Raw genomic sequence first — 23,412 nt, 5'->3', positions numbered from 1 at the left:
CGGTCATCTGTGGGGTTCTTTTGGTAAAGAAACATCTGCAGGGTAAGAAGGAAAAAAATCCACCGTGCAAATACATCCCAGGCACATGCCTCCTGAGAAGTGGCCCCCTCCTCCCTCCGCCGCCCCCGGCACCTCCTCGGGCTTCGCCAGCTTCCTGCTCCTGGGAGCAGGCAGAGATCCCGGCGTGGGCAGACCCCTGCCACTGGCGTCCAGGCCCCGTCCGAAACTCACGCCCACGTCGGAGGAGACTCTCGGGATAACCTCGGTGCTCCCAAGACCCGGAGGGCAAGAAGAAAGAGCCCTGGCAAACAAAGGGCACGGGCCGGCAGCGCTGCAGCCCGGGGTGGGGGCACGGTGACCGCTAGGCCTGGGGGCGCCCGCCCCCAGCGCCCCACGCCCGGTGCCTGCGAGCCGAGGCGTGCATCTCCTTATATGGTCAAATGACACGGAGGGGGTTCTCGAGGGCGGGAGCCGCGCAGCGCTCCACTCGGCCGGCAGCGGAGCCGCAGCCACCAGCCGCCCGCGCCCGCCCGCCCCGTCCGGCAGTCCCCGGGCCGCTGCGGCGCGGTGAGTACCTCCAACTCCCTGCGCCCCGGAGGGAGGCCGAGGGGCTTAGCCACCAGGACTCGGAAGAGGGGGCCGAATCCTGTGCGAGACCCGGGGAGAGGGGAGCAGATCCGGAGTTGGGGAGACCGGTGAGTGGAGAGTAGAGCTGTGGGTCGGAGAAGACCACTGGGAGAGGGGAGCCGAACCGTGCGGAGAGAAGCCGGGAGAAAGGAAATGAGCTGTAGGGTAGACCCGGGAGAGGGGAGCAGATCCCTGGGGGCTGGGGGTGGGGAGACCACGGGAAGAGGGGAGCGGAGCAATGAGAGGGGGCTAGACCCTGGGGGCGCTGGAGCTCAGAGGAGCCCACGGACCCATCACCAGAGGGGGTATTACAGCCCAAGTCCTCACCAGGTGGGGCACTGCCATGCGGGCAGGGGCTTGGCAAGCCTGGGTAAAGGCTGGCCGCGGGTCCCAGCCGGCGGCTGCGGGGAGGTGACGCTGTCCCCTTGCTTCAAAGCCCGACTCCGGAGCCGGTTTTCCTGGCACGGTGGTCTGCGCGGGGGTGTCCGGGCTATTTCCCTTTAATAGAAATAAGTGGAGCTTGCAGTGTGACCTCACTCCTTGACTCGTGTAGACATTTAATAACTGAACCATTCGGTTAAAAAAAAAAAAAGGCGTATTTTAAATGAAAAAGATTCTAAGTTTTTCTTAAGTTGCACTCGTGCGATATCTTAGCATACTAGAAATTGAGGGAAGAAAATACTGTTTTTCTGATTTTAAATGAATCAATCATATTTACTTTCACATCCCCAGTCGGGTTTTAATTGGAAGTAGGCTAACCCAGTTAGCTGAAATGTGTAGCTGGCCTCCAAGCAGCAGTGAACTTAGACAGCACTGAACTTAAGGCCCGCACTCCCTTCCACATATTTTGGAAGGTAATAAATCACAATTTGGGCTTAGAATCAGGAGAACTGTCCTCAAAACACAACTCCAAATACATCTCACATTTCTGGTGCTGACTCTACTAATGAGTGTTTTATAATAATGTATTAAAGAAAAGAGGTTTTGCACTATCCTGAAGATGTTTTAGACAAAAAAAAAAAAATATATATATATATATATATTTGCAGCAAGTCTTAGAAGTACAGGAATTCCTAGTCTATCAATTTAATTTTAATAAAACCAAACTCAAAGAACATTTCATTGTGCATTTATATAAAATTTTTTCAAGTGTTACTGGATTTAGATCACCCTCCAATTTAGAAGATCATCAATTGATACATAGAATTGTGTTTCCATGGTGTTTATTCGCCTGCCATGGTTTAAAATGCATTTACACCATCATATGCCGATGAAGGCTAATGATGGACTTACTAAAGACCAGAAACTGTTCTGGGCACATAGATTCTGTCTCATTTTAGCTCACCGTCTCACAAATAGCCACAGGCAGATGCGGTAGGCTAGAGGATGCGGGGGACTGCATCTAGGCTGCCTAAATTTACATCTGGGTCCCTCAACCTGTGCCGCCTGGGCCAAACCACTCAATCTCGTGGTGTCTCGGTTTCCTCCACTGGGAAACAGGGACAATGATGTTGCCTCTTTGGCAGAGTTGTTAAAAAGTCTGGACATCATAGACAGTGTATACATATTTGATAGCCTCATTTTTACAGGTAAAGACACTGAAAACAGAGCTCAAAGTAACTTTAACTCAGGGTTTCCCAGGCTGTAAATGGTAGCCCTAAGATCTGACCCCAGGCAGCTTAACTTGAAAACCGGAGTTCTAACCACTAAACACACCACGGGAGGAACATTTGAATATTTTTTTTTAACATTTGACTATTTCTATGAGGCCTTATGCTGCATTCTTTGACCCAAGATTGCGTGTTAAGCCACTTCCAGTACTGAAAGATATTTAAATTGCAGTCAAAAACACCCAGTAGAATATTGCACACACACACACACACACACACAAATCAGACTAGATAGCAGGAGTTTACTCCGTCCTGTGCTGAGGGCCAGTTATTCAGCCTCTGTGACTCAGGCAGCTTCCTTTGTCAGCACCGGGGCCTGAGTTGGTAAGTGGCTCTCTGACTCAGATGCCCTGAGGTAAAAAGTTCCTTAAGCCTGGGTGAATGGAAACGCCAGACGTTGGGTTCTTCTGTGCGGTTTTATTATGAGAATTTGATCAAAGCCACATTTATTAAGTGTCCATCTCAGGTTGCGTTATACTGAGGTCGCTTCCTCAAGATGACCATCTGAAACAAAAATGCATGTGCTTTCTCTAGGGGCTGAGAACTGTGTCTTCCTGGAGACTAGGCTGGCATTTTGACTTTGGGGTGAGTCAAATGAATTTCTTCTGTCATCGTAAATTGTGGATTTCAGTTTTAGCTCCTGTGATGGTTACTTTCATGTGTCAACTTGACTGGGCCATGTGGTGCCCAAACATTCAGTCGTATGTTCTGGGTGTGTCTGCGAGGGTGTTTTTGAATGAGATTGACATATGAATGGGTAGACTGAGTCAAGCTGGCTGCTCTCCATAATGTGAGTGGGCCTCGTCCAAACAGTTGAAGGCCTGAATAGAACAAAAAGACTGAGTAAGAGGGAAGCCCCGCTGCCGGACTGCTTGAGCTGGGACGTTGGTCCTTTCCACCCTTGGACTCACATTGAAACATCGGCTCTTCTTGGGTCTATAGAGGCTGCTGTTTTCAGACTGCAACTTGCACCATCGGCTCTCCTGGGTCTCCAGCCTGCTGACTGCGGGTCTTGGGACTTTTTCACCTTCGTACTTGCGTGAGATAAATCATTGCAATAAATCTCTCTATGTACATCTCTTGTTGGTTCTATTTCTCTAGAAAACCCTGACTACTACAGCTCTCTGGTAGCATCTACTTAAATATTCTCCCCACCAGCTGTCATTCTCCCTTTCTTAAAGATTTGATCACTACTTTGCTCCTGGGAGTCTTGACTTTCCTCTTGCTGTAAAACATGCTCTCTGCATGGGAATGTCACAAGGGGTCTGGAGCAGCATCTGGTCTCCCGGGTCCATCCCAGTGCTTGTGGGTGGTATCTTGCGTGGTGTGAACTCAGACTTCACACTCATCCTGAGCCTTCGTGACCCATGCCTTTACTGCCCTGAATCTGTCTGCGGCTTCAAGATCCTCCAGGCGTACAGTCCTGAGTGAGATGAGGGATGTCTGTGGCAGAAGCAGCTGCCCTATTTTCATGGGTGAATAGAATTAATGCCAGAATGTCCTTGCAGTATATAAATATGGAGCTTGTCAGTCAACAAGGAAATAGACCTGTCTGTTTGGGTTAATACAACTTTCGGAGCCAGTGAAAAGCAGGCAGTCAATGAATGAAGCAGAAGGAAGTGTGCAAGCCTCTCGGGACACAGCCCTGTTGCAGTGTGCCAGAGAAACCCCACAGAGCCGCAGGACTGCAGTGAGTAGGAGGTGGCCAGTCATTCATGGAAGCTGCTGGACACCAAGGGAAAGGCCAGCATGGGGGTAGGGGTCATAGGCACCTCAGATGGCTGGGAGAGTGAAGAGTGAGCCACACTTGGGAGGTGAGAGGAGACCCCTGCCATGAAAAAGAGTGGGTGGTTTTCGTTTTGTAGGTGTAGAAGTGTTCGTAACTCACTCAGGGAAGGCATGGTAGAGCCATAGCATGCAGGATGGAGTCGCCCTCCGTCCCCACACTGGTGTGATTGACGGACCCGAGGCCACCCGCCATTCTAGCCTGTGCAGCTATGGTTGACCTGCATGGCTGCAATTGACGTGTTTTGAGATTAAACGACAAGATGGGATCTTAAAGGTGTTTAAATTATTTGGAGCTAGAACTAGACTGGAACTCATTCATAGACTGTGTGTTTTATCTCAGCTTCCCGGTGCCTCACGTAGCGCATGGAAAACAGTGGTTACTCAACACATTCTTGTCGGCTGGATTCAAAAGCCTGAATGACATCAGAACAAGTGTAACTCCTCTTGTAGTCATGGACTTCAGATCACAAATTTGATATTTATTGTTTTCCCATTTCTTTTTAGTATTCAATAATCAAAAGATAATTCAGAAGACAGCAGTTTACCTTATTCAAACATTGCCTCACACAGAACCACCAGAGATGAATGGAGATGTTTATTTATTTATTTTTAAGTTGGAAGTTACCAGTTTACGTAAACTATAATACACCTCTGACACCTGCCTGTACGTGCATATAGTAAAGGCTCATTAAATTAATCTGTAAATATATTATACAGTGGTAAGCTAGTCAGTTTTATACCTTACAAACTAAGATTGTTTAAAATGCAACAATTTAAAAATAGATTTCAAGTGGAGGGAGATAGACTTTTTTTCTGTCTTTCCTTTTTTTTTTCAGGGTTTCACTATGTTGCTCAGGCTGGAGTGCAGTAGCTTTTCACAGATGCTATCATAGCTCACTATAGCCTCAAACCCCTGGGCTCAAGCAGTCCTCCTGCCTCAGCCTCCCAGGTAGCTAAGACTGCAGGCACACACCACCATATCCAACTGATATAATTTTTTTTTTTTTTTTTTTTTTTTTGTGGAGACCAGGTCTTACACTATGGCCCAGGCTGGAGTATAGTGGCAGCACTGCAGCTCACTGCAGCCTCGAACTCTTGGGCTCAAGAGATCCTCTCTCTTTAGGAACTCCAAGGCTTGATCCGTTATTCTAGTTTATAAAACAGCAACTTTCCTTGACATGATGGCCCTCTCCATTTCATCAGAATTTCTGTTGAAAACAAATCGTTTGGCTAGACAAATGACGAGTGTTGGGGGTGAGCAGTTTTTGTGTGTAGACACTCCCATCCATAGGAAAACAAAATAGTGCAGGGTATTCTTTGAGCACATTTCCAGGTGTGAGTCCCGTGCCTTTGAATGGAGGATCTTTGATTATAGGCAACACGTGTCTGTAGAACATCAGGGCCTTCTGCTGACACCTGGAGCCCATGTTGGGGATCTGTGCGTTCTTCCCAAAGTGGGCAAGACTCCCAGCTGGCTTTTTGCTTCTTGACCTGGCCAGGCTACATCCTGGACTGTGCAGCTGTGTGTTCACATGGGATTGGAGTCCAAACACAACAAGAAGAGTTCTATCCGCTGTGGAAGGAGCAGCTTATCTGGAAGGAGGGACGAGGGCAGCGATGGAAGCTCATGATGTCATATGCCAAACCACATTACATGTTGGGTTTGCTATGCAGGGTGGATTGTTCACATAATACGTTCCTCATTTTTCATGCTTGATTTTTGCCTATATGTTTGTACTTTGACATGTTTGCATTCACTCACCCGTTCATTCATTTGTTCATGCATTCCACAAGTATTCACAAAGCCCCTGGTCCTGTGTGTGTTCCCTGCTGGTGAGGTCTCAGCGACAGGTAGTGGCACCCTTCCCAATGCTTACGGTTGGCAGAGGACAGGGCCATTGCGTGAAAACATGACACTTTTATAATATATTTTTTAAAAGAGCCCACATAGACCAGTTTTCCTAATTGGCTCTGGAAAGCTCTGGTTGATTATTGATAGGCAATTGAATGTCCCATGCGGATCCCCGGTGGCATCTAAAGATCCAGGGACTGACTTACCGAAGCTGCCTTTGCATGTGTTGAAGGGCTGCATGCAGCAAGAACTTGGGAACATTCCTAGATTTCTCCTTAGGAAATGACTACACTAGAGGAACCTCCTGCAGCAGGGTTGATAGGGAGAAGCACTTCAGGTTTCAAAGGGGAAGGAGAAAATGGGCCCATTGGGATCAGATGAAAGTAGGTAGTCAATAAAAGGTGCATTGAAAAGGATGCTTAAATAGACTTCTTTTGCTAATCTGACCTCTTCAGGCTTTACCTGTAGGGATCTGCTAGGCTCCTGGAACTTCAAGGCCTGAGCCAGCAAGCCAAGGGAGGCTGTCTATCATGGCAGCCCTTCCTTTGATTGAAATCTTTCTGGTTAAAAAAAAAAAATTAGCTGGGTGTGGTGGCACACGCCTGTAATCGCAGCTACTTGGGAGGCTGAGAAAGGAGAATTGCTTGAACCTGGGAGGTGGAGGTTGAAGTGAGCTGACATCGGGCCACTGCACTCCAGCCTGGGTGACAGAGTGACACTGTCTCAAAAAATCAAACAAACAAAGAGCTTTCTGGCATGTGGGGTCCTTGCCTCTCTTCCGCCTCATTTCATTTACCCCCCTCCTTCCTTTCTTTGTCCTGTCACTACTCCTCTCCCCTTCCCTTTACTCTTTCTGTTTTCCTTTTCCCATTATGTTCCTCTAGCTTTGACACTTTCCCCACTCATACTTTGTTTTACAGTTTTTGAATCTGAAAATTTAAAAAATAGATCACATTGATAAGCTTGTGAACTTTTAAAATTAGTATGAATTGTTAGTAGGAGCTGTGCATTGTCGCTTCCTGGCTCTCTGAACCTTTATTCTTACATGCTTTTTATTTATTTATTTGTTTATTTATTTTTTGAGACATGGTCTGTGTCACCATGAGGCTGTTTCCTTGAGGTGGGAGAGCAGGGGTGCTATCATGGCTCACTGCAGCCTCGACCTCCTGGGCTCATGCCTCCTGAGTAGTGGGGACTACAAGTGCATGCCACCACACCCGGCAAATTTTTGGTGTTTTTTGTAGAGATAGGGTTTCTCCATGTTGCCCAGGCTGGTCTCGAACTCCTGGGCTCAAATGATATGCCTGCCTCAGTCTCCCAAAGTACTGGAACTACAGGCATGAGCCCCTGTACCCAACCTATTCTTATATCTGAGACAAAGCTGGGCTGGCGAGAGACTCAGAGATCAAAGCCTTCCCTGGGCCATCCCCAGACCTCCGAGCTGCACCTGGCACCTGCCTCAACCATGGCAGTTCCCTTGACCTGGAGTCAAGCCTGTACCCTAAGATCCACCCTTTTCAAATACCCTGTTCAGGGCCGAAGGGGTAATGACATCATGGAATGATTTAGCTTGGTGAGGAATAAGAACTCCAGGAAACTGTGGTTTGGAATTTGATTCAATGAAAGAACAAGAAGGGGTGATACCTTATGTTTGGGTATCTCCCTGCAAGCTGTTGCCTGATGCTTTTAGCATTCCTGTGTACCAGCTAAGGGGCAGGAATTATTGATAACCTGTCAGGAGGGATGAGGAGTTCAGAGACAGTAAATGGATTGTACACAATTAGGTTAATAAGTCCTTATAGAACCAAGATGTCCTACTTTTATTTGAAGAAATGATTCAGAAATGGACTGTGATACCCTGATACATTTTTTAGAAGTCATTGGCCGCCGTCTTGCATAGTAAAGGCAGGCTTCCATGCAGTAAACTTTCGCTGGGCTGTCTGTCACCCCACTGCCTGCTTGGCACACCCAAGTCCATGAACAAGGCGCCCAGGCCCTCATTGCCTTGGCTGTTGACTGGGTCTTCCGTCTTCCTGAGCTCTCTGCCTAACCTACTCTGTCTCTCATTTCTCTGGCTTTGCCTACTCCACCCCGAGACCTGACCTTCCGTATCACCTGGCTGACCTGTTCCCAGCACAGATAGCATCTCCACTGGGATGCCTGCCTGCTCTCTCAGCGGCTCCTCCTCTGCGTGCCCATCATACCTGTGCACCTCCAGCACACACCGAGTACGGGGCTTGGTAGTCTGTTTGGTATATATCTCTTTTCCTCACCAGATGACAAGTTCCTTGAGGGGAGGGGCCTGCATCTTAGTCATCTTTGTATCTTCAGCACGTTTCGTGACATTAGACACATAGTTCCAGCTCAACCAATGTTTATTCAATGAATGAATGAGCAATCAGGTATTTATGGGATTTAAAAAAATGCAAGTGACTGACGCCTGTAATCCTAGCACTTTGGGAGGCCAAGGCGGGTGGATCACCTGAGGTCAGGAGTTTGAGACCAGCCTGGCCAACATGGCGAAACTCCGTTTCTACTAAAAAAAAAAAAAAAAAAAAAAAACACCAGCTGGGCATGGTGGTGCGTGCCCATAGTCTCAGCAACCCGGGAGGCTGAGGCAGGAGAATTACTGAAACCTGGGAAGTGGAGGCTGCAGTGAGCCGAGATCATGCCACTGCACTCCAGCCTGGGTGACAGAGCAAGACTCTGTTTCAAAAAAAAAAAAAAAAAAATGCAAGTTATAGGAGATTTCTAATATAGGACTATATTATACTTTTAAACACGTTGTAATAGAAGGGAAGCTTGGAGCTTGCTTATTGACTCACGGACTGTTTATTCTGACGCTCAGGGTTTGTGCAGTATGTAACTGTGTGGACCTCCTTCAGGGGCCTGCTTTCACACAGTGCATCCTACTGTGCTCCTAGGTTCCTGCAGGTGCCCATTTTATGCTCTGTCCTGTTGGTTGGAGTAGAAATGCTCTCTGCTCATTGTAGAACTCTACTGACCTCTTAGAAGATGAGGAACAAGTTGGAAGAGGGATCCACCCACTCTTAGAAAGAATTCTGTAGAATTAGGAGCTGAACCACAGGGCCAGGTGCCTCCTCCCAGGTGGACCCACTGAGCAGATAGCAGCTGCTACTGTTCCTGCTGGGAGCTGGTATCACTGATGATGACATTCATCATGATGACATTCATAACCTGAGTCATACTTTGAGCAAATGTGGAACCCTACTTATTTTCAGAGTTTATTCCCTTAGATTTTTTTTTTTTTTTTTTTTTTTTTTGAGATGGAGTCTTGCTCTGTCGCCCAGGCTGGAGTGTAGTGGCACGATCTCAGCTCACTGCAAGCTCTGCCTCTGGGTTCACGCCATTCTCCTGCCTCAGCCTCCCAAGTAGCTGGGACTACAGGCACCCGCCACCACGCCCGGCTAGATTTTTTGTATTTTTAGTAGAGACGGAGTTTCACCGTGTTAGCCAGGATGGTCTCAATCTCCTGACCTTGTGATCCGCCCACCTTAACCTCCCAAAGTGCTGGGATTACAGGCGTGAGCCACCGTGCCTGGCCAGATTTTTTTTTTTTCTGTCCTGGTCCTGTAGATTCGGAGAAGGTGAAAAACACACATCAGGTATATGAGCATCATGATCATGATTATTACCTCGGAGGAAAACAGATGCACCCCTTTCACCAGCTGCCAACAGAATTGGAGCTCTGCAGAGATTGACAGAGGTGTAGACTGTCTCCCTTCCCTAGCAGGGCTGGTGCTTGTCCTGACCCACACAGACGGCCTTTCAAGTTAGATTGGGAGTTCATTTTCTCTAAGTCAGATGGCTATTTGAGAAAGCTCAGTGGGCCCTCCTTTTCATAAATATGCCTGGACTTCAGTTTTTCCATCCACAGAATGAGGAAGTTGTCATAGAGAATCTGGGGATTTGTTTCCAGCTTTTACAATTCCACAATGTATAGTTCTCTGTCCTTTCGTGGTTCTTATTTCAAATTCCCAAATTATTATTCTTATGTTTGTGGGCACAGAATGGGCCATGAGCCTCTTGTCCCACAGCTAAATCGCACCCTTTATCGGAAAAATATATATGTTGGAAAAGCAGCTCTCAATTGCGATGAAATAAATGACAGCCACTTTCAAGGCCAATCACTGAACAATTACAGGAAAGCATTGAATCTTGTGCCAGCATGGCTGCTCCAACCCGAGATGGCTGCGGTACAAAGGATATTTATACGTTGGGTTTCAGAACAATAATTCAAGTGCTCAAGAGCCTCATCTTGTGATGTTATCACAAGAATGTCCAGGCAATGTTTTCTTTAACTCCAGGAAGACTGATTTAGAAGGACGGAGCTTGCCACATGTGTCCAGCTGTGTATTTATTGCTCTTGGAAGAGAATTATTCTGTAAACACAGAAATATCCAAGAATGGATGCTTGAAAGATGATCTTTTCCTTGCTTACAGTTGTCAGGACCGTGTATATGCAATAGTACAAAATTAATAAACTCTATCAAATTTCCTGTAATCATAAACCAGGCGGTAATATTTTATTTGCCTCAGAAGGTCTGATTCTGGGATTTCACTCTCCTATCGTTTGAAGACTGCAAATTGAACCAAGTTTTCTTAGAGCCTGTGAACCCTTGCTCACAGTTACATAGCCAACCAGTCTACCTATTTTTTTTTTTTTTTGAGATGGAGTCTCACTCTGTCACCCAGGCTGGAGTGCAGAGGTGCCATTATCGGCTCACTGCAACCTCCACTTCTGGGTTCAAACGATTGTCCTGCCTTAGCCTCGTGAGTAGCTGGCATTACAGGCATGCACCACCATGCCCGGCTAATTTGGTTTTTGTTTCGCTTTTTGTATTTTTAGTAGAGACAGGGTTTCACCATGTTGGCCAGACTGGACTCGAGCTCCCGACCTCAGGTCATCCACCAGTCTCGGCCTCCCAAAGTGCTGGGAATACAGGCGTGAGTGACCGCACCCGGCCCGGTGTACCTATTTAACAACAGAGAAAACTTTCTACTTTTAGGAAATGGAATATTGCCATTTATTCCTGAAGAAAATCGTCTGTTTTTAATGCCCTATGGACATTTCTCCACACCAGCTATTCCTGTGGTAGGCTTTTTCTCTCCAGGATCATTCTGACATGATTTTATAGGAATGGTCATAAGAGAAGGGCCCGTCCCTTGCTGCTTATGCACACTGTGTATTCATCCTAGGAAAAGTGCAGTGTGCCGGGCGTGGAGACGCCTTTTTTTTTAACCTTTATTTTCGGTTCGGGGTACATGTGCAGGTTTGTTATATAGGTAAACTGTTGTCTCAGGGGTTTGTTGTACAGATTATTTCATCACCCAGGTATTAAGCCTAGTACCCAAGTGTTATCTTTTCTGCTCCTCTCTCCTCCCACCCTCCCTCCCTGCTCAGGTAGACCCCAGTGTCTGTTGTTCACCTCTTTGTGTTCATGTGTTCCCTCATTTAGCCCCCACTCACAAGTGAGAACATGCAGTATTTGCCTTTCTGTTCATGCATTAGTTTGCCAAGGAAAATGGCCTCCAGCTGCATCCACGTTCCCACAAAAGACATGATCTCATTCTTTTTTATGGCTGCATAGTATTTCATGATGTATATGTACCACGTTTTCTTTATCCAGTCTGTCATTGCTGGGCATTTAGGTCGATTCCATGTCATCGGTATTGTGAAAAGTGATGCAATCAACATTCCTGTACATGTGTCTTTATGTTATTTATGTCTTTATGGCAGAATGATTTGTATTTCTCTGGGTGTATACCCAGTAATGGGATGGCTGGGTCAAGTAGTAGTTCTGTTTTTAGCTCTTGGAGGAATCACCATACTGCTTTCCACAATGGTTGAACTAATTTACACTCCCACGCACAGTGTATAAATGTTCCCTTTTCTCCGCAGCCTTGCCAGTGTCTTGTTCCTGCCAGTGTCTTGTTCCTATTGAAAGGGCTTGAAGTGTTGCCCAGAGAGCCACTGACTGCAGCCACTGCATTTCTGACTATTCCATATCGTTGTTTTGGGAAGTGAGTCTTTCCCTTTATCCTGCTCTCAGGATACCTGGGCAGCTGCAGGATGATCTTTCCCACAGGGAGCAATGATTCATCCTCAGGGACTTTGGCAGTTTCTCTTGTGCAACGTCAGCTTGCACTCCCAATGCAGCACCGAGGTCAAGGGTAATAGTGGCCTCATTGCATCTACTCTCAGGTTTCCCAGGTCAGATCTCCCTCCCTTTTGCCGCTGTGATTTCTTCCTATTCAAATCATGAATCATAAAGAGGAGCTCATGGAAAATCTTTTTATAGAAATGGACATATTATTTCTATGCCTGCCTTTCTATTTTGGGGGCAGGGAGAAGGGGAAAATGCAAGGCTGGGTCACAGCCGGACAGGATGGGGGCTCTGGTGCCAGCCCTTACCTGTATTTAAAACTGAGATAGCTTTTTCTGACACAGTAAAAAATAATTCGTGCTTTTCAAGAAGTGGAATGTGACCAGGTGTGGTGGCTCACGCCTGTAATCTCAGCACTTTGCTAGGCGAGGCGGGCAGATCACCTGAGGTCAGGAGTTTGAGACCAGCCTGGCCAACATGGTAAAAGCCTGTCTCTACTAAAAATATAAACATTAGCTGGGCATGGTGGCAGGCACCTGTAATCTCAGCTACTTGGGAGGCTGAGGCAGGAGAATCGCTTGAACCTGGGAGGCAGAGGCTGCAGTGAGCTGAGATTGCACCACTGCACTCCAGCCTGAGCAAAAGAACAAGACTCTGTCTCAAAACAAACAAACAAACAACGAAGTGAATGCATTCAAACACAAAACTGCCTTAGCTAATGAAAAAAAAAACCAAAAACAGTGTTATCATTGAAAATTATGACCTATTAAAGGGTGAGTTTTAATTATTCATCCAGAGGAATTAACCACCTTTGGGCTAAAGATGACAGACAGTGGGACAGTTAATGTCTTTGCGTGCATCTCTTTCAGAGAGTGCTCAATGGGACATGGATTTTCTCTTCTTTTTGATAGGTTGCTGAAAAGGCAGGTGTCAAAATGACCGAGCGCTTTGACTGCCACCATTGCAACGAATCTCTCTTTGGCAAGAAGTACATCCTGCGAGAGGAGAGCCCATACTGCGTGGCGTGCTTCGAGACCCTCTTTGCCAACACCTGCGAGGAGTGTGGGAAGCCCATCGGCTGTGACTGCAAGGTACCTGCCACGGGACTCTGCAGGTCCCCGGTGCTCCCCCAAGAAACACAGGCTTCTCTGTGATTTGTGCTGAAGCCCTGATCCACCACTAAAGTCTGTCTCTTGAGCCCCCTCCGAGAGGTGTGGACCCTGCATGTAGCCTTTCAGAAGCTTCTTCCCTCTAGCTAATGTGATCTCTGCCCACAAGCACTGGGTGAGGGCCTTGCCAGGACTTTCGTGCTTAGTGTCTCTGAGTACATTTTCTGTATTCTAGTTATTAGTGCCCTTATCTAACCACCCAGCTGCCTACCAACGCTGTAACTTTCTTAAGGGCGGTGCTCTCTTCCTCTTCTCTGTTTGCTCCACGGTGAGTAACGTGGAGCAGGTGCTGTGCTCAGTCAATATTTGATGAATGAATGTGTACATGAGAGAACCAGAGTGGGTTCCTGGATAAATGGGCACATAAAAGCACAAAGTCCTTGGAAGATTGTGGGCTCTTTTCCTTTAATGAGAGAAGGATAGGATTTGTATTGTTTCCTTTCAATGGGGAAACGCGTTCACGGCTCTCCTGGGATGGCACAGCGTGGTTCAGCAGAGACCACTGGTCACTTGTACCAGTATTTAACAGGCCAAGCGTGAGAGTTCGGCCACCAGACTGCCCAGTTCCAGCCCGGGCTCCGTGTCTCACTTGCTGTATGGCCTTGGGTCAGTTACTTGACCCTTCCGTGCACATCTCCACATCTATAAAATGGGGAGAACCAGGCCAGGCACATAGGCTTGACGCCTATAATCCCAGCACTTTGGGAGGCCAAGGCAGGTGAATCACTGGAGGCTGGAGTTGGAGACCAGCCTGGCCAACATGGCGAAACCCTGTCTCTACTGAAAATACAAAAATTTAGCTGCGTGTGATGGTGCATATCTGTAATCCCAGCTACTTGGGAGGCTGAGGCACGAGAATCACTTGAACCTGGGAGGTGGAGGTTGCAATGAGCCAAGAATCATGTCACTGCACTCCAGCCTGGGAGACAGAGTAAGACTCTGTCTCAAAAAACAAACAAACAAACAAACATAACTGGGGAGAACCAGGGGTCTGCCTCATAGGATGGTTCTAATATGTAGATACAAGCCCTCACACTCTTCTAGCAGCGGACAGGGTAAGCTCCAGACTGTCACCTTTCTGCTGACTGCTTCCTTATTCTTTTTGTGACATGTCCCTTCCACACACCTTTCAGACACTTCACCCTCTCTCTTTGTCGCTTTTCATTTTTGAAACATCAATAAAAATGTCCAGTTTGAGGAAGAACTAGATGGCCCGAGAAAAATACAATGATAAAACTTCACCTGCAAAAGAAATACTTAAGTAGGTGAGTGGTTCAGATATCATCTGGCAAAGGGTAACTCTCACTTTCAAGGACAGATTTTGGATATTTGGGGCTAATCATCCCTGACCAGTGGCTGAAATAAAAACAAGACAAAAATCACTTGCTGTTTCTCCGGTGAGTTAGTGGAAAGATCCTTAAAACCAGTCATCCTTCCACGCGTGTTTTATGAGCAAATAAACAAGAGTCTCCCAAATGCAGCCAAAATCATCCAGGCTGCTGTCAAGCCAGGAGTGAATTGTGCTGAACTTTTCAACTCGGATTCATGTTTTGAGATACGTGGGGTTACACTGTATGATTTTCTACATTTTGGAACAAAAAGAGACATTGAGTTGAAGCGAGACCTTGGCATTTGGGGCTTCTGATGCTTTAGGCGTCATTTTCTTGACTTTCAAAAATAAGCAGGTAGTTGGGTTTGTAGTGGAAGCAATGATAGAAAAGAAATGTTCCTGTTTTTTTCTGGAAGTAAAGCCCACAGTCCTGGCAGGCGGGGAGATACCTGATAGAGGAACTGCGCTCTTAGGTCCGGTGGCCAATCTCTTCTCTTAAAATAGCACAGCCACCACGGGCCTCAGCTACTTCTCTCTAAAGGACGTGTTCATGTGTGTACATTTTAAATGTTGGCATGCCTATAGGAACTAGGCTAATTTTGAGAGTCCTGACCTACTTCAATGAGACAGGCAAGACTTCAGAGCCTGTTCTATAGTTTGAACATCCTCTCTATGTAGCCACTGAATTGTAACCTTTTTTTCTATTAAGTTACTCTGGGAAAATGCTGTGATCTCAAAGGGTAAAGATTATTGATTTGTATGGCCAGTATAATGGTGGAGAATAGGCAGTGCTAATACAATGTTATGATCCTCTGACATTACACCCTTCCTGAATGTTTTCTTGGATACCTGTTAATATTAACAAAATATTTTTGTAGACTGATTACAGAGTTTTTGGGAGATCTACCTATGTTCTGGGCTTCAAAAATTCAACAAACTAAAGAAAAAATAGGGCTGAGCACAGTGGCCCATGCCTGTAATTCCAGCACTTTGGGAGGCCGAGGCAGGTGGATCACTTGAGGCCAGGAGCTGGAGACCAGCTTGGCCAACATGGCAAAACCCTGGCTCTACTAAAAATACAAAAGTAAGCTGGGTGTGGTGGTGTGCACCTGTAATCCCAGCTACTTGGGAGACTGGGGCAGGAGAATATTTTGAACCTGCTAGGCGGAGGTTGCCTTAAGCCGAGATCGCGCCACTGCACTCCAGCCTGGGTGACAGGGCGAGACTCCATCTTAAAAAAATAAAAATAAAAAACAGGCTGGAGTTCCAGAGATGGCTGCTAATACTGTGCATTTAACAAATTGGTGATTTTAAGTCCTGGATGACACACCTAACCCAGATTTTGAATGTTCCATGGGTCTGCAAGCAATGCCGTGAAATCGGACGGTTACCACACCCACCCATGTGCGTAGAGGGTGCTACGAAGAGAAAAAATTAATAATAAACAAGAACAAAAGATCTGCAGATCAGAAACTAGCATTCTGGGTTTAGCTTTTAGTGGTAGTCATTGAAACCACCGTGTGTTGCCTGATGACTTGTTCCAGGCACTTGTAAATGCCTAAACTGCATGATCTAAATTCCTCCTAACACTGTATAGTAAGAACTTTTTTCATTCCATTTTATGGAGTAGCCGCTGAGGCCTAGAGAGGATGAGGATCCTGCCCAGGGTTAACGGGATTAGGAAGAATCCGAGGTACAATTTGAGCCCAGACCCGGAGGGTCCTCACCTAGCATGCGATGCCACCTGCCACCTGCAACCTTGGACAGGACCCTGTCTACGCGACTCTCGGGCCAGATGTAGTCAGTCCTTGTGAGTAAGAGGTGGTGACCACCTGGCCTCTATCGAGTGACCTTCATTCAAAAGCCCCTGCTCTTCTCGTGGGCCCCTTTAGATGGTCATGATTGCAGAATTCAGGCTCAGGTTGTTTCACAAACTCTCTTTCCAGCTTTTGTAGTTAATTAAATAGGAAACATTGAAGTGATTATCAACTTGGCAGAGGTTTACCCATCATGCTGTAAAAGTCTCAGTTAATGTTTGGTAATGGACAGAAAAGTTCAGTGGTATTTTAGCAGAAAGCAACTGGTCTCTGAAATAGGAGACGAAGGTTTTCACACATGCGGGTTAAATCTAGATGCCTCTGGTATATTTTGGAAGGCTTCTGACCAAGCCTAGCGAAAGGTGTAAGGTCAGGTTTGAAAAACCCATCCATCTGTCCTTGGCGTGACACAGGACTCCGCCGCTGGTCTTTCTGGACTCTTTTCTGGGAAGAGCAGCTACTCCAGTCACATTCTCAGGGTCCAGCCTGCCAACCTGGTGCTTTTTTATTTGTTGGGGTGGTTTTTAAGTTCTCAATGAGAAAATTACCTTTTTGGATCTTCTTCCACGTAGAGTTTGTCCACAGAGTTTGTAACGAGCAATGAAAACGTGTATTTATTTGGATTTCCTCCTACAAGAGAAAAGTCTGTTTGTGAAGGTAATTGAATCAAGCAGGGTCCTAGGATCAGGAGCAAAGCTGTTTGGATGGATTCCATGAGAAGGACCTGTCAGTGTGTGAAACCAAAAGTTCAGCCGCAAGACATAGCAGCAGAGGTGCACAGAGCTCAACAGTGACGTCGCATGCACCGAGGCTGGACCCCGGAGCCGAATCTCCCTGGCTCCACCTTTGACGAGCTACACGAAGGGGACAAGTCCTGCCACCTATAAGCCTCCGTTTCCATGTCTATAAACTGGGGTTCCGAGCTCATGGGACTGTCGGGGTAATTGAGTGAGTTAACATCTAGGGAGACCTGTGACGTGCCAACACAGAGCTGTCATTTCTGCTGTTGTCCATTTTTCCGCATCTTTATTTGTAAGGATTTGAAAGAATGTACCGTTGGAAACCTGATGATCTCAAGCATAGAATATCTTTTCATAATGCTGAGCATGAATGACGTGAGAATCCATTTCTGAAGGGAAATCGTATGGATCTGAAGAATGGCTGGTCCCAGCCCTGGTGGAACGGGGTGCGAAGGAGGGAGGATGGGAGCCAGCCGTTTCAGTCTGGGTGACCCTGCCACCCAGACCGTCCATGAGCTGCGGGGTCCAGGGCTCCCTCCAGGCCACTTGCCACTAAAGCTCAGCTAAAGTCTTAAAAAGGACACATTTGGAGCCAAGCAACAGGCACAGCCCATGTTAGGAATGTTTCTGAAATGGAAAAATACAAAACCAGAAAGGAAGTATGTGGGCCTAATCTTACATGTTTATCAACATTTTACTGCAATGTATGACATTTCTGTGAGCACAAGATTAGCCTTGGTATTTTTTTCTGGGAAGTATAAAAGACTTTTTTTCTTTCTTTTTGTTTTCAATTTCTCTCTAGAGGAATTTAAAACCGGATATTTCCATCTTAAAGTTCTTCAGCAAGTCTGTCAAGGTGTCCGTATTTCTTACCCTGTTGCCTCTCAGCACCTAAGTGCTATCTCTGTTACACTCATGTTTGCTGTTCACAATGGAGTACTAAGGAAATAGCAAAATTAAGCTACTGGCATGGTGCTAATAACTGAAACTAAAAATCGGTTTTGGAGCTTTTCTGCTTGGAAAGAGTCACTTGAGCTGGGCATGGTGGCTCACGCCTGTAATCCCAGCACTTTGGGAGGCTGAGGCAGGAGGATCACTTAAGGCCAAGAGTTTGAGACCAACCTGGGCAATATAGCAAGACCCCTGTCTCTAAACAGATGTATGATAGATAGACAGACAGAACAGATAGAAGAAAAGAAAAGGGTCACTTGGCACTAGGTCTTCACAGGTAAAGATTCAGAGTGCGGTAGGAAGCGCAGGCTCAGGCACCTGGGTTTAATCAATGACAATCTCGCTTCTAGGCCTTTTGGTGGCATTTTCCAGTCTACCTCTAAGCTCTAGGGAACCGTGTGGCTAAAATCTTCCCTCCTGCTGAGACTCAGCAAATACCATGTTGGCCAAGATCTCTAAAAAAAAATCAAACCTGGCAATATTGAGTTACCTTCCTCTTACCATAAAGTATTTCCTCACTTCCTCCTTACTGTGAACTTTCTTAAGAAGCGAGTCCAGGAGGAAGCAGTGACGTGAATTTATTAACTTGACTCAGACGTCTAAAGAAACACAAACTAAGCGCCCCATTCAGAGAGTGACAGGGAAACCCCATGGCATAATTAGTTACCTACGAGTTTCCAAACAGGATTTGGAAAGAGACATACAAGCTAGGTAGCCGGCATGGCACATGGCTTCCCTGAAGCCAGCATTGCTCTGGCCAAGGAAGCTTTGCAGAACAGATGAGATTTCAGCTGGGACTTCAAGTGGGATTTGGCCTTTGGGGGAGAAAGGAAAGGATATTCCAAGGCCAGGGACAGAACATGGTCAAAGGTATGGAGATGAGGAAGAGGGGACCAGACCAGAGGGTCAGGTTGGAAAGCGAATTGGGGTCAACTTGCAAAGGGGCTGATGTGCCAGGTAAAAAACCAGGAGCACGGTTTAGTTCTGTTGGATCATTTCAGGTGGAAGGGCAGTGGGAATATTGGAGAAAACACTTTTTGGTGTCGTTACATTGAATCTGCTCATCTATAAGAATAAAACTTTATTTCATAGAGTTATTGTATGGCTCAAAATAGGTATGAAGAATTAAGAAAAAGAATTTTAGATTTAAAAGGGCTGAGAAATGAAAAAGCACCTGCCAAAGGAGAGTGGCAGAGTTACCAACATGGAACTTTAAGATGGCAGATATTCTCATTGACAGGACTGTCTTCATGAGGAAATGTAGGTTCAGCAAGTGACACATTGAGGCAACTCTTCTCATTATTAGCTGTGATCTAAATAATGACTTATACTAACATCCATTGAGCAATTGCAATACACACCAGCAACTGTTATACATGCTTGTCACAACCAGTAGTGGGTCTATTATTCCTGCTGTACAGGTCAGAAATCTGGTGAGAGAGGTTCAATTACTTGGCCATGGTGATGTACCTGACATAGGGCAGAGCCCGGATTTAAGTTCAGTCAGTCTGGCATTTGGGCCCTTGAATTGAACCTCTAGGGTGAAATAACCAAGCACTTTAATCACGGGCTCCTGGGATCCCAGAGGGGTGGACGCTTGCCCCACAGTGGTACAAGAGATGTGGACGGTGGGACCCCATGCTCTCCCATCCTGCTTGCATGCAGCTGGCGTTCAGGTATTGCTGGCCCAGGAAGACCATCGCCCTGTACTGCAGCAGGGAGGTGGGCCAGTTCTGTTCCCACTGAGGACCCAGCAACAACAGTGATGCAAGCTTGTTTATGGAGTATTTTTAGTTATTGTACATCACAAAACTTAAGAACGTGAGCACAGGTTAATATTTATCTTAAGGGAAAAGAGTTTCCTGTAGAAGGTTTTAGAATTAGGAACTGCTGCATGCATATTCACTCAGGAATGCCTATGTGTGCAATTCATAGAGGTAGGCTGAGAGAAGCACTGGGAGCTGAGTGCAGACGGCCCCAGGGAATGATGCTGAGATAATGCGGCCCTGGGCAGGAAAAGGCACTTTGTGGAAGGCACTCTGTCTTCTGTTTCTTAGGACAAAACCTGGATCTCTGCATGCCTCAACCACTCTACACCAGCCTGAAGGGAAAGGGCAGCTTCTCGCAGGAGCCAAGGCAAGATGGTTCCTAGGAGATATAGCAGACCAGGTTGTCCTGAGAGAATGCAGCCTGCACCTTGCGAGGTGGGATCTGATAGAGCAGCGCGCAGGGGACAGGCTGCGCCTGCAGAAGGTCCTCAAGTCTTGCATGGATGCTTAGCCCAGTAACATGTGGATAGTATCCACATTAAGAGGGACAGTTTCAGGTGTCACATGTCTCTGTCAACGGATCAGTCTTAAACCGTAGCTATTGCATTTTTAAAAGTGCCATAAATATTAACTGTAGGAAAAATGGAATTCTGCAGTGCCTTGGGTCCGTGTGCATGTCTTAGCCAGCTTTTCCATGTCTGTCCAGGGACACTGATGTGCTCTTTCCTCCATCTGGGGACTCGATGACCAGAGTGCAGGCTGTGGTGACATCTAGTGGCTTCGCTCTCATGTTGACTTTGGAGATTTCTCCCTCAGTTTTTCTTAAAGGTCAGCCCCAAAAGGCAAATTTCCTAGAAATTGTATTTCTTTTCCTTCTCTTGTCACTGATAACTTGCCACCCCTCTGTGCGCAATGCCTCCTCCCTGGGCAGGGCTGTGGTAGTTACCATCTTCCCAGAGGGAGGCCAGGGATCTCCTCCCGTCTCCCCGGTGCCTGCCGCATCCAGACAGTGAGTCCTGGGTCATGGAAAACATTCTGCAGCTTGTCCTCGCCTGCACAGGGGGACAGACGTCACTTCTGAAAAGGTGTTTTTCACCTACTACATAAAAATCAAAACTTTCTTTTTGAGACAGTTTCACTCTTGTTGCCGAGGCTGGAGTACAATGGCACAATCTTGGCTCACTGCAACCTCCACCCTCCACCTCCCGGGTTTAAGATTCTCCTGTCTCAGCCTCCTGAGTATCTGGGATTACAGGCAGGCACCACCATGCCTGGCTAATTTTTGTATGTTTAGTAGAGATGGGGTTTCACCATGTTGGCCAGGCTGGTCTCGAACTCATGACCTCAGGTGATCCACCCACCTCGGCCTCCGAGTGCTGGGATTACAGGCATGAGCCACCTCGCCCAGCCAAAACTTACTTTTTTATTCTTTTAATTGTGGCAAAATACACAGAACATCACACTTACCTTAACCACTGTTAAGTGTACTGTTCAGTAGTAAGCGCATTCAGGTTGCTGTGCAGCCAATCCCCAGAGCCTTTGCTTCTTGCAAATCTGAAATACTGCCCCCATCCAACCCATTTATGCCTAGTATTCCATTAGTGGAACACTGAGCATGTCGGAGTTACATATATCCTACTGCTCAAGATCATCGCCAAGGTCTGATTGCAAAAATTCAAAAAATTGCAACCTCAGGAATGAATGGGTTACAGGACCCATTCTCACTCCCATTTCCCTCTCATCCCAGCCCCTGGCAACCACTCTTCTACCTTCTGCCTCCATGAATGTGACTTCCCTAAGTATCCCACATGTGTGAGATCACACAGTATTTGTCCTTTTGTGACCGATTTGTCATTTCACTTAGCATCATGTCCTCAAGATTCATCCATGTTGTAGCATGAGTCGGAATTCCTTTCCTTTCTAAGGCTGAATAAAATTCCATTGTATGCACAGACCACATTTTGTTCACCCCTTCACCTGTTGATAGACAGATGCCTGGCTTGCTCCCACCTTTTGGTTATGGTGAATAATTCTTCAATGAAGGTGGAGGTACAAATGTGTCTTTGAGACCTTACTTTCAATTCTTTGGGGTATATAATCCAAAAGTACAACTGCTGAATCATATGGTAATTCTACTTCTAATATTTTGAGGAGCTGCCATGCTCTTTTCCATACAAAATTTATTCTTAATGCATTTCTTCCACAATCAGCATTCTAACAGTGATAACATGAATCAAATCTCCATCTCTTCTTAAATTAGGCTGATTACTGTTTTGGGTGGATAGGGCTTCTAATGGTCTGTTCGATTTTATTCAAAGTCTAAACAAAGGCAATGCTGAGTCACATTCATTTAGGTACAAAATACGTTCTAGAAAGTTGCAAGAATTTGGTCGTTTCTGGATTTTTTTTAATGGACATACACACACACATCTCCTCAAGGCTATCTGCTTTGAAAGCAAAGAGTAACACAGACCCAACCAGGATTTTGCCTGGGCTGGTTCAGTGGAAATAACTTTTGCATCTGGAGGACTTGAGCTCGAAGCTTGGCTTAGCTCCGTGCCAGGTATGTGACTGGGCAGGTTACGGAACTTCTCTGACCTTCAGTAATAACATTTACCTTGCAGGGCTGTGCCGTGCCTGGAGCCCGCAGATGGGGTAATGATGGTCATCACTGGTGTTTCAGATGTCTTTTTGAAGCTGGGGCGTGTGCGTGGAAAGAATGGAGAACATGCCTGTTCCTGAATGATGATGTCCATGTGAATTGTGGGCTTTGCTGTTTATCATGAGTTCACATGTGTAGACATTAACTCAAATCAAAGCAGTTTGTCCTGTATTTCATTTGTCAAAATAACCCATAAAGCACAGGTGATTTTCCCCTCAGATTTCTGAAAATACTTTAAGCTAAAAATACAAAAGACAGGGCAGCCCCCTGCCCTCAACTCCCAGTATATACCCAGTTTGGGTTCTCAAGGATGGAGAGGACTTGGACATTTGAGCAAGCTGCCCTGGAGTCCCCTTGGGAGGCAGTGCCTACCCCAGGGGACCCACGATACTCAGGGGTGCTGGGCTCAGGTGAGAACTAATCCCATAGAAACCAGGGCATTTAGTCCCGCTTTGAGAGCACTCTATGCTCGTCTTACCTTCATTCCTTTTTTTTTTTTTGAGACGGAGTCTCCCTCTTATCGCCCAGGCTGTGCAATCTCCGCCTCCCAGGTTCAAGTGACTCTCCTGCCTCAGCTTCCCAAGTAGCTGGGACTACAGGCACGCACCACCATGCCCGGCTAATTTTTGTATTTTTAGTGGAGATAGGGTTTCACCATGTTGGCCAGGTTGGTCTTGAACTGCTGACCTCAGGTGATCCGCCCACCTCTGCCTCCCAGAGAGCTGGGATTGTAGGCGCGAGCCACTGTGCCCTACCTCTCCTTCACACGTTATCATCTTGCATCAGCAATAATCCTATTCCCAGATGTTCTAGGAAGTAAACTTCCAACAGGGATAGCACAAGAGGTCGCCCCTCACAAAGGCCATAGTCATGACTGTCTTCCAAGTGTCTCAGCGTTCACATTTTAAA

At 46.5% G+C, this 23,412-nt stretch overlaps 1 protein-coding gene across 5 annotated transcripts in view; it reads left to right on the top strand.

Moving 5' to 3' along the window:
- The window catches only part of FHL2 (four and a half LIM domains 2), a 76,268-nt gene that overhangs the window by 37,981 nt on the left and 14,875 nt on the right, over positions 1-23,412 (top strand). The window contains exons 1-3 of one of the 5 annotated variants that reach the window (XM_008008284.3): positions 204-695; positions 2,832-2,882; positions 12,977-13,156. In XM_008008284.3, coding sequence (XP_008006475.3) covers positions 441-695; positions 2,832-2,882; positions 12,977-13,156 — 486 coding nt within the window. In that variant the 5' untranslated portion in view covers positions 204-440. Of the gene's footprint in view, positions 1-203; positions 696-2,831; positions 2,883-12,976; positions 13,157-23,412 lie in introns of those variants that run through there. The other 4 variants (XM_008008287.3, XM_008008286.3, XM_008008285.3 and 1 more) reach the window with 4 other exon arrangements.

Source organism: Chlorocebus sabaeus, chromosome 14, assembly GCF_047675955.1.
Source record: "Chlorocebus sabaeus isolate Y175 chromosome 14, mChlSab1.0.hap1, whole genome shotgun sequence".
NCBI lineage: Eukaryota > Metazoa > Chordata > Mammalia > Primates > Cercopithecidae > Chlorocebus > Chlorocebus sabaeus.
Note: the sequence above shows the minus strand (reverse complement) of the source record. Positions and strands in the feature narration are given on the sequence as shown.